The 12,015-nt window shown below is 40.4% G+C and overlaps 1 protein-coding gene across 12 annotated transcripts in view; it reads right to left on the reverse strand.

Annotated features, from left to right (window-relative positions):
• Window positions 1-8,346, reverse strand: part of LCORL (ligand dependent nuclear receptor corepressor like) — a 200,321-nt gene extending 191,975 nt beyond the window's left edge. For 11 of the 12 annotated variants that reach the window (XM_064366019.1, XM_012472359.3, XM_012472358.2 and 8 more), the window contains exon 1: window positions 8,069-8,346. In XM_064366019.1, coding sequence (XP_064222089.1) covers window positions 8,069-8,222 — 154 coding nt within the window. In that variant the 5' untranslated portion in view covers window positions 8,223-8,346. Of the gene's footprint in view, window positions 1-6,970; window positions 7,019-8,068 lie in introns of those variants that run through there. The other variant, XM_012472353.3, reaches the window with a different exon arrangement.
• Window positions 8,347-12,015: the final 3,669 nt, after the last annotated feature.

Genomic DNA, 12,015 nt, shown 5'->3' on the forward strand with positions numbered 1-12,015 from the left:
GAATGACTTGTGCCTAATGTTACAATGACAGAGGCTAAGACGAAACTGGATTATTTCCATTAAGTCCGTTCTACCACTGTGAAGACTATTAGTTACTGTCCCTAAACAGTTTAACATGAAGACTAATGGACAAAATTACTTCCTATGTGAAAACCTTGCACATAATGGTCAGAAAAGAATTGGCCAATTTGAATTAATAGAGAAAGGCCTTAAATTTACTTTTCAACAAATGCTTTAGAAAAGACTCTAGGTTGCAGCCGAATTTTTTTTTTTTTTTTTTTTTTTTTGGTCTCGGTCTGTCACCTAGGCTGGAGTGCAATGGCATGATCTCGCTCACTGCAACCTCCACCTCCCAAGTTCAAGCACTTCTCATGCCTCAGCCTCCTGAGTAGCTGGGACTACAGGCATGTGCCACCATGCCTAGCTAATTTTTGTATTTTTAGTAGAGAAAGAGTTTGGTCATGTTGGTGAGGCTGGTCTCCAACGCCTAGGCTCAAGTGATCTGCCTGCCTCAGCTTCCCAAAGTGCTGGGATTACAGGCATAAGTCACCACGCTCGGCCTGCAATTGGATTTTAAAGATGACTGAGGATGCAGGGTAGAAGAGATAACTAAAAACAAACTAAAAACATACTGGAGAATTTGGGGGAATGTGGATAAAAAAGAAAAAAAAGCCTAAGAAAAAGGCTGAGTTGTCTAAAGAAGAAACTAGACAAACAGAAGAAGCAGGCTGGTAAACTATGACCAAATAGATAAACACGGCTGGAAGCTTTTATTTCATGAAAAATAAGATAAATGGGAGATATTACAGCTTTATGAACTATGATATCAAAGCAGCTACTTTAAACAATGATTTACTATGGGTTGTAAGTCAGACTGAAAGACAGTAAGACCCGCAATACAGACACTGATATAAACCAGAATCTTATCTGGATCTGTTCAAATGCTTACTGCATTAAAAAAAACTGAATCCATGAGATATTATAAAGAAGGTAATAATAGCTTGGCAACAGATTAAGGTAAACAAGAAAAGTAAGAAGCAAATGTAGGCAAGTAGGATACGGCTGCTGCCAATTATAGGGGAACTATATGAAAGGAAAGATGAGATACAGACAATTAATTCATTTTAAGTTTTGTTTTCTATCAAACACAAAAATTCTCAAAATTTTTATTTTGCTTTAATAAAGAACAAAGTGCTATTCTTCAAATACAAAGATGGTATTATTTTGTTAATCAGTTTTCTAGTGGTAGCAGTAGGCTGGTGTGGGCCCATTCACATTCTCTTACCTAGATTGCACTGTGAATAAAACTCTTGAAAAAATTACTTGATTATAGATTCAGTTCTTGAGTATAAACTCTATAAAGTTAGGAAGGTCCTTAAAATTTTGGACCTATGTCCTTGGTGCTCTGTTACCTATCAACCATGATTGTTAGTCATATATACCAAAAGGAAGGAATACTACTAAAAAGAAAAGACAGAAACTCCCCACCAAAAATGTAGGGCATTATAACTGAAAGATTAGATTTACTAATGAGGAAGAAAAAGTTACGTAACTTAACCACAAATCTATATATCTTTGTTGCTCTTTCCAAGACTGCACTATGGTGGAAGAATTAAAGACCAGAGTTGGAAGTGAGACAAGTTAGAGGAATCTAGAGGACACATAACAGCAATTTATGAGCACAGCCAATCAGGAAGCAGTGTACACATGTAGCCAAACAAGGGATGTAGTATGTGCACAAAAAAGACACCACAGAAAAGACTGGTTAACACCAGTCTGCAGCCCATATCTAACATTTACAAAATACAAAATTCACACGCTACATAAACATTATAGCATCTTTTATAAGAATAAAAATAGCAAACAAGAATAAAAACCAAGCAAACTGCTTGGTCCCAAAGAGGGCAGAACTTCATTCTTCCAAATATAAGATGATCCAAGAGTACAGAGAATGTCAAAATTTGCAAGCAAAATTCATCAATATGGCTATTTTACAGAAAGACTTGATATACGTCTTAACCATCCAACTACTCATCAGCATCACAGATTCCATTTGTCTAAGGCACACTATTAGATGGTGCCACAATTTACATCTTTTAAAATAGAAAACATATTTGATAATGCTTGAAAAAAAAACGGTTGTATAAACAAAGTCTTTTGGGTAGCAGACCCATCCATACCAGTCCCATCAATACAGACTTCTAAGTAAATTTACTCTTATGGGGTTTACATGGCAACAGTGACAAGATAAGGGAGAAGTTAGTGGTAAGATAAAGGAGCAGGAGACAAGAAGCATCCAGAAAGTAGCAGCTAGTTGATCAACAGGAAAAGTAAAATTAAGAGTGGACACCAACAAAAAGTAGCTTCAAGATGATTTAGTATGATATACATTTTTTAAATGAACTAAAAATGATTTTTATTCAGTTACCACATATCCAAAAGATTCCTTATGGCATCAAAGGTCTTCTTGGTTTCATATATAAAAAGTCAGGATTAGACTAAGTGATACTCTGTGATTCTAAAACTATAATTCTATGGCTCTAGAATAGTCTAGAATACAGATCATTCAAGCCCTTACTATCTTTTCTTTAACACATTTCACGATCTTTTCATTGTTCATCAGAATTCCTACCAGAAAGAATCTATTGGCAAAAACATAAAAGTTCAACGCTGCTTATAACCTGTGTAAATCAATCATAATAGCAAACACTTAGAGAATGCTTTCTATGTGAAAAACACATATCAACATATACTAACACAGAATTATCAAATAACCTGATTATCTCCAATTCACAGATTAAAAAACTAAAGTATAGAGAGGTTAAGCTACTTGTCTACACTGCTAAGTGGTAATAATAGGATTCAAATAAAAGTAGTTTAGCACTAGAACCTACGTTCATTTGCTGTTTTACACTACCAAAATAAAAGATTTGAGAAAAAATAAATTAAGCTATAGGTTATTATCAACAGGCTTTAATTAGGTGGTATGGTAATCAAGAGTTGGCTGGAGCGACTACCATATAGAACTGAACTATCCAATGTGATAGCCATTTGCCACGTGTGACTATTAAGCACCTAAAATGTGTCTAGTCCTGATTTTAAGACTCAGTATTTTGAAAAACGTAACTCATTAATAATTTCTATATGGATTAGTGTTAAAATGATAATACATTTAACACATTGGGTTAAATAAAATATGCTTTTAAAATGTGGTTATATTTAAAATTACATGTTTTACTTCCATTATATTTCTACTGGACAACACTGTTATACAGCAAAGATACTGGAGTTTACAAAATGATTCTAAACCAATCTTTGCCATTATGTTCTGCTGCTATGACCTTAAACAAAATGGTTACACTGATTATCAGCTTCTGCATCACAAAAATCAGATTTAAAAACAGTCCCAAAATCTACCACTTAGATTTTGGTATCTAAGTCTATTTTCCACTGAAAAGAACAGAGGTAACATTGGAAAAGGAGCTCTTGCCACAGCTTGGACAGGTAAAATACAAGATTAACCCGGAATATCTTGTTTTGGCAGAAATACACTGGAACCAGCTTGATGAGACACCCATTGGCCAAACCTGGGACAATCTGTGAATCAAAATAATGATAACGATGGATTTAACCACTGAATAAAATTAAGAATCCATGAGTTCATGCAGATAAAAAGAACTGAATAAATAAGAGATGGGAAAGATTACCTTATGTCAGAATGTCAACTAATAATTACAGAAGGAATGAAGTCAGATAAGCATCAATTGATGCTAAAACTAGTGGGTGAAGTTTTGATTATACTATGTAAATATACTGTTCCCCAAATTATTTTTCCACAAATTGCATGTAAGTTACAAAGGGATAAATAATAACTTTCAGGGATACAAAAGAGGAATGCCAGCTTAACAAAATTTTCACAGCTAACATCACCAACACTGGTATAAACCAACATCATGAATCTCAAGATATGATGTACTAAGAAGGGCAGAACATCTCGAGTGGTATTCCTGCCAAAACGCGTAACCAATCTAACCACGAGAAAGCAATAGACAAATTCAAATTGAGGACTTTCTACAAAACAGCTGCCCTGTACTTTAAAAAAAAATGTCAAGGTCAAGAAACAGTAAGGTTGATGAAGTGTTCCCGATTAAAAGATACTAAGGAGACATAATTACTAAATGTAATGGATAATCCTGGAGTGGATCCCAGAATAAGATGGAAAAGAAACCAACAGAGAAAATAGATAAACAGATATAATTTGAATATGGACTATAAATTAGATAACATATCAGCATTAAATCTTCTGGTTTTAATAACCTTGTTTTTTCAAAATATACACTGAAGAATTTAGGGGTAAAGAGGTATGATGTTTCTGAATTACTCTCAAATTGTTCCAAAAAATATATAGAGATAGGTATATAAAGCAAGAATGATAAACACAGCAAAATGTAAAACAACAAATGTGGGTACATAGGAGTTCTATTCTTCCGACTTTTCTTTAAGATTGATATTACATCAAAATATAAAATTTTAAAATATTGGCCAGTCTCCCAGATCAGATATCCTAGTGGACTATACAAGTCCTGATGATATTTAAAAATGTACAGGTGTATTTCTTTTATTCTAGAACTGTTTTAAATTTTATGACTTACCAAATGCTAACTATATTACACATTTCATAAAATCCAGGCCTGTATCTGTTATTTCTCAATATCATAGTACTAGGATACGATTTACCGTATCCAATAAGCGCTCAAACATTTGTTACATGGGCTACTGAAAACTATAAAACAGTTTAGAATAATTATAAAAAAACAGTCAAATTATAAAAGGTACCACATTGTAAATAGAGAGATTAATTGCGACAAAAGGTTGTAGGATAACTCTTCAATTAAAAGAAAAATATCGGGAATTAATCAGAACAGTAGTTAAAAATCTAACATAAAGAGACGAACACCACAATTAGAGGATGGTAAACATCTCATTCCATAATTAAGAGTTAAACGTTTACCTTTGTGGGTAACTACAAGGAGTCATGATAATTAAAATAACTTTCCTCCCTATAAAATTAGAATATTATATGAGTTATAAAATGAATCAGATTAAAGAGTTACGTCAAGAACTGAGATTCAAAATCTCATTAGGGGCTCAATCCTAATTTGCTGTACAACCCTGAGATGCTGCCTACAATTCCGTATCTCACTTAAAATTGAGATGTTTGGATCATTTCCTTCCCTAAAGGCAAGAAGGATATTATTTTATAAAAATGATTGTAAGCAATGAGAGCACCGAATATTCAATATATATACTGAATATACACATATATATGTATGCATATATATTCACACATGTATACACATGCAAAGGGAAACGAAAGTGGCTTTTTTTGTAAAAATATTTGCAAAGTAATGAATGTAAGGCACATTAATAGCAAAAGGTAATGATCCGAATTCTAGTTTATCCCCATTCACACCATATAAATAAGTGCTTAACACCTAGGATGCTAAAAAAGCCCAATCAACAAGTGTATACTCCATGTAAAAGGAATGTTAATTTAAAAATAACAATGGAGTTCGAGACCAGCCTGGCCAATGTGACAAAACCCAGTCTCTACTAAAAATACAAAAATTAGCTGGGCGTGGTGGCGGGCGCCGGTAATCCCAGCAACTCAGAAGGCTGAGGCAGGGGAATCGCTTGAATCAGGAGGCGGAGGTTGCCTTGAGCCGAGATCGTGCCACTGCACTCCAGTCTGGGCGAAAGAGTTAGACTCCCTCTCAATAAATAAATAAATAACAATAACAAAATATGAGACAGATTTTAATAGGGCTTTATTGGGATGGAGACCGTGGGAAAGAATTCTCAGATACAGTTAGAAGCCAGGGACAAAATTTCTTTTCACATACAATATAATCTATTCACATACTGCATTAAAACCGTAATACAGGGATTATATTAGACATACAGTATTAACTTTCAATGTCTTCCAATTTTACTTGAATATACAAGTAAGGTAAAAAGATATTCTAGTTCCCTTTTCCATCAAATCCAATTAACTATGTTTCATTTAAAGTTTGACTGTTTTTCAAAAGTATATATATTTTTATGATGCAAAGCTATACTTAAGGTATCTAAATAAGCAAGAAGATCATTTAAAAAACCCAAAATATTCCAAAACATAAAAAGACATCCTCAAATCACTTTGTGCCTTGGCAAAGCTTAAGAGTAATAGCATAAGCTAGTGTTGCAATGGTGTCATCCCACCTAATTCTACCTAAATGAACTCAGTAATTTCTAATTGATTTCCAGAGGAGATCTTTACATAAGCAATTATCAAAAACAGTCCACTGTATTCAAGAAGCACAGATAACATTTACTTTTTAAAACAATTTAAATAAATACCTAGTTTTTTTTTTTGCACTTCACGAACTAAAATCACTTATGAGTACTTGACTAAAGCTATTTCTCATCACCTTTCCTTAGAGAAGACCAAAATACAATTTTCATAAGGGCAAAACAAAAGCAGTAAATTACTTAAACATCACTTAAATGCCTCCAAAGCAACCTTCCTTTCTCGTACATTTTCCTATATTCAATGCATTCTGCGGTACACATTTCTGAATTGAAATTGTGTTAGTTTAACCTAATACAATCTCCTTTCCACTAGTGAAAAAAAGATCTTAAGGCATTAACCAAACACTTGGGAGGCGGGGTCGGCGATGCAAGGTGGTGCCAGAGCAGATGGAAACAAGGTAAGAGAGTTGTTTTCTCAAGACACTAGGGTTACTCCCCAACTCCAAATGCCAAGATTCACTCCTCAGTAGAGCAAGCTGCTGCCACTAACCACTGCTTACACAATACAACCTTCCTTTCTACCTTTTCACTCCCACCCATAACCTCCCTCCAAAACAAACACCCACAACGCGCCCCATTCCACAACCCGTGTTCGCCCCGCTAAGCCCACTAAACCAACCTGCTGGATAAACAGCTCCACGCTTTAGTCTCACTCAGGCAAGGAAAAAAAAAAAAAAAAAAAAAGCGACTGCAGGAAGGTCGGGAGTCCCACCATTCCTGTCACCCTAAACAATCCACAGGGTGAGAGCCCCAAGCCCAGAAGTTTGAAGCCAAGCGATTCAGACCCAACCAAAAAGAGGGAATTGCAGTTGAGTGGGAATGGGAGGTGGGGAGAGCGATGAGTATGCGAGTGCGTGTGTATGTGTGTGTGTGTGTGTGTGTGTGTGTGTGTGCGCAAGGAAGAGTCCATCACATGACAGCGAAAGAGGACCAGAGTCGTCGGGGCGTCCGCAAGCAGAAGGCGGGGAGGGTGTCGTTGCCGTGGCAACACCCCCCATCCGTCCAGACTTCCAAAGAGGGAGGAAGAACTTCAAATCCCAACCGTCAGCGCTCGAGCGGCTCCTTCTTAAAGGGGTACACACAGCGCCGCCGCCGAGCGCGAGAGGGCAGAGTTGGGCGCCCCCCGCCGCTCGGGCGACGCCCCCGCCGCCCCTTGCCCCTCGCCGGCCCATCTGCGGCCCCCGCCCTGCGAGCACCCGGGGGTCTCCAGGTCCGGGTCTCCGGGAACTGGCCGCGTCTGCTCACGCGGCCCCCGGCGGCGAGAAGGGGGTGTGTGTGCGCTCAGCGGGGGCGCGGACCAGCCCGCCTTCCTCCGGCCGCTCTGCTCGCCGGCTCCCCTCCGCCAGGGCGCCGACCCATCGGGCCGCTTCCTCCCTCCTGTCAGGGTGGACAGCAGGCGACGGTGGGCAGCGACGGGCGCCGAGGAGTTTCGGGGAGAGCGCGAGCGGGCAGCTTCCTCCGGAGCTCGGCAAGCGGGTCCGAACTAACAGTTCCCGGGGAGCCCAAGAGCTGGGAAGGCGAAGGAAGGCAGACTGCGCCGGGCCAACAGCCCGCAAGACAAAAGGCAAGCGCCGGGGCCGCCGCGCCGCTCCCATCTCGCTCCCCCACCGAACTAACCCGAACGGGAGATTCAACTAAACCCCTCAGCCACAAACTCCTCGGGCTGCGGCAGCTGTCGCCGCGCGGAGCTCGGGGCCCCGGCCCGCGTCTCTCTTACCTACACAGTGCATGAGGCGGTGGCGCCAAGAGTCGAGTTCCCGCCGGAATCCTCTCCTCTCCGCCGCGCACCGAGGGCTCCGGCACTGAGCGGCGGCGGCAGCGGCGGCAGCAGCGGCGGCGGCAGCGGCCATTCTCTCTCTTCCCTTGTCCATCTGCGTCCCGCGTCACGCGCCCTCATTTACATACGAGCAGCGCAGGCACGAGGCAGGGGCGCGAGCCCTCGGCGCGAGCCCCGGAGCGCGCGCCCCCCGGAGGGGGGTTGATTGACACGTGTCACTACCTTCCCTCTGCCCTTCCCTCCCCCTCCCACCACTCCCTCAGGGAGAGGCGGGGAGGGAGCCAGAGGAGAAGGAAGCAACCTGCCGCTTCCGCTGACCCCGCCTCCCCACTCACTACCCTCCTCCCCCTCCCGCTGGAGTTTACTCAGGCGAACCATACCGCTCCTGCCACCCGCGAAAACCCTGAGCGGGAGCGACAGACCCGGAGCCCCGCCAGGAACCGGCGTGCTAGTGGAGCGGACTAACAACGCCTACCTTCTGCCTTCACTACGGGACTCCGACAGTTCGGAGACTTCACTTCCCAGGCTCCATTGCGTTAGGATCCCGAAGCTGAGCTTGGGGCCATGGCGCGGTGCCTGCCGGTTATTGTAGTCCAGGAGAAAGGAGGTGATCCCTCGCACACTTAGGTTTACAAGCTGGCCTGGAACTTCTCTGCGCCGCGCCACTGTGGGGCTGAGCCTGTCGCTCCTTGCGCCCGAGACTGTGCGCCACCAGGGTGGCGGGGTCTGACCCGACTGCTTTAGCTTTCTTAGGCTCCTTGATGGAAGGGTCGTGAAAGCCACCAAAGTTGTTGGCCCCTTGAGGGTTGAGGCTGCGCTTTGTGTTTTAAGTGCTGGAAACTTTCCCGGGTCGCTGTCATCCTGTCATTCCGCAGGGAAAGGGCAAGCCGGTCATTCGGCTACACATGGAGTAACTGCCAAATGTCCAGAGAGAGAGATCCCGGAGTGACTTCGGTTTCCAAGGCGAAGAGGTCTCTGAAAGCGAGAATATTCTCAAGGACAAGGAAAAAGATGCGATTTTTTTTTTTCAAGGAAAATTACGTGCAGGGGACTGGGTGTAGCCGGCTGAAAACTGCAGAAGGAAAATTTTCTATGTAAGCTCCTGGACGGCAGTGACCTACTGAGACCTCTGTACCGTGATATCTGTCACTTATCAGAGCCTAGTACAGTGCGTGACACGGGATTAAGCACTTTACAAATATTATGGAATGAATTCTGTGCCATGCTAGAGACAATAACTTCTTCAGAGAGAAAGAGGAATCTTACTATTAAATACGAGACTCCAAACAATTTTTACTTTTTGCACCAGAGAGAGTGTGCGTTTGTTTCCGTATACTTGAAGTTTATGAAACCGAAGCTAAGCCACCCAATGTTTGTTAAGAAGTACTGTGTATTGCTGGAAATGTATTCACATGTCTGTGGGAAATATGTTTAATTTTTCTTGGAAACTCATAAATTCCGAGTTCAGTACCACCTTCCCTGTTTTGTGGCTTATCCTTATCTACCTTCTTTTTCTTCCCATGAGAAAGTATTGCATTGCTCATTATGACTTCAGTAGCGAAGATGTAACTTTTACATCTTCCTAAATTAAAAATAATAAAGTTTGAACTCATAATCACCTTTTCTAGAATGGTCACAATTGGAGTGCAGATGAAATCACTAGCGAAGGTGATTTTGGAATTGTCAGTGGATGGTTTCAGTTAACCACTTCCACTCATAATTGCCAAGATGATCAGCCTTTGTGGTTTTCCTGATCACTTTTATAGTAATCCACTTTAGTTAGAATGGGAAAAATTATGGTGCCGTAGTAAAGGATCCAAGAATCCTAGTGGCTTAAAACAACAACAAAAACTATTTCCTGCTTATTTCCTGCATATGTTCGTCTCTGGGTGGCAGGAATGCACATCTTACCTGAGATTGCTAGTGCTGGAAGCTGCATGATCTAGAATGGCCTCACTCTGGTATGCAGTTTGGCTCCCAGTTTGCTGGGGTAATGAGAATGACTGAGTCATGTGTCTCTTACCATCTAGAGACTAGCTAAGAGCCAATAATTTACATAGTGGCAGCATGTGAAGCACAACGTAGTGGTAAGTATTAATGTAGAAGTGCTTTTCCTTTGGGAGGCTGAGGTGGGTGGATCACCTGAGGTCAGGAGTTCGAAACCAGCCTGGCAAACATGGCAAAACCCCGTCTCTACTAAAAATAAATACAAAAATTAGTCAGGCACAGTAGTGGGTGTCTGTAATTCCAGCTACTGGGGAGGCTGAGGCAGGTGAATTGCTTGAACCCGGGAGGCAGAGGCTATAGTGAGCCGAGATGGTGCCGTTGCACTCCAGCCTAGGTGACAGAGCAAGACTTGGTCTCAAAAAAAAAAAAAAAAGAAGTTCTTTTCAAATCAGCTTGCATCATGTTCTGCTTGCTACTATCCTAGTGGCCAAAGCAAATCTCATGGTCAAGCGCAAAGTCTGAATGTAAGGACATCAACAAATGGCATGGATTTAGAACGGTGTGAACAAATTGGAGTCATCACTTCCATCAAACTACTGTAAATAACTATCCTAGCTCACTGTTATCCCCCTAAAACTGATAACCACATCTACAGAGTTCTTAGACAGTACCAAGACATGTAACTTGCAGGGCCAAGTAATGGTTTATTAATTTATTTACCACTTCATCAATTTTCAAGAGAGGGTGCATTTTAGGAGAACATGATATAACAAATACAAATAAATTGGAGTAGTTTGAAATACATTTCCACAATAGAGAAATAAATAGAGGGTATGACTGGAGTAATATTTTTTGAGATACTAACCCAAAATGACAACTATTCTTATATTTTGTAACAAATATAAACAATCCAATATACCAGTAGGATTGTAAAATACCTACGCAATTTTGTATTATCAATATGTGCTACAAAAACTAAATATTTTATAATTTAATATAATCTAAACAATTTTGTATGCATTAGATATTTACAGTTATAAAGCATAACTACTAGATACCTTAACTGTACAATGCTTTGTAATGCTGAGAAACTATCTTTTGAGTAAATTATATCTGTTTTATAAAGAGTCACATCTTAGGCCAGGTGCAGTGGCTCACACCTGTAACCCGCACACTTTGGGAGGCCAAGGCAGGTGGATCACCTGAGGTCCAGAGTTCAAGACCAGCCTGACCAACATGTAGAAACCCCATCTCTACTAAAAATACAAAATTAGCCAAGCTTGGTAACACAGGTCTATAATCCCAGCTACTCAGGAGACTGAGGCAGGAGAATTACTTGAACCCAGGAGGTGGATGTTGTGGTGAGCCGAAATCACAGCATTGCACTCCAGCCTGGGCAACAGGTGCAAGACTGTGTCTCAAAAAAAAAAAAAAGAAAGAAAGAAAGAAAGAAAAAAGAATCACATCTTACTATATTTCCTTTGGTTCTGACCTGTAATGCAGTTCACTGATCAAAGATTAAAACATCAGAGAAAAATTTGATTAACCAGTTATTTAGGACACAGAACAAATTCCCCTTCCAGAAAATTTCTAATCAGCTACATAATCATATTATACTAAACTTTATGCAAACACCTTAGATTCATCCAGGCTCATGAGTCAAAGGTTTCTCGATAGTTTTCTTCCTTATGGAAGTACAGACTCTAAAGACATCATTACCTGAAATATGTACATGTTAATGTATTCATTTCCAAGACTTCAGTTAAATAGTTAGAAATATTTAAAATATATAATGATTTTGTCTTCTTGATGCATTTCCAAATACTATCAACACCTTTTTGTGCATTTTGTAGGAACAAAGATAAAATTTTACAACAGGAATGATTGAAGAAACAGAAATATAGTGGTAATGTACTTCATTTCTTAGATTATAATGTCTC

Source organism: Aotus nancymaae, unplaced genomic scaffold (assembly GCF_030222135.1).
Source record: "Aotus nancymaae isolate 86718 unplaced genomic scaffold, 86718_ANA_hifiasm-v0.15.2.pri h1tg000006l, whole genome shotgun sequence".
Classification (NCBI taxonomy): Eukaryota; Metazoa; Chordata; class Mammalia; order Primates; family Aotidae; genus Aotus; species Aotus nancymaae.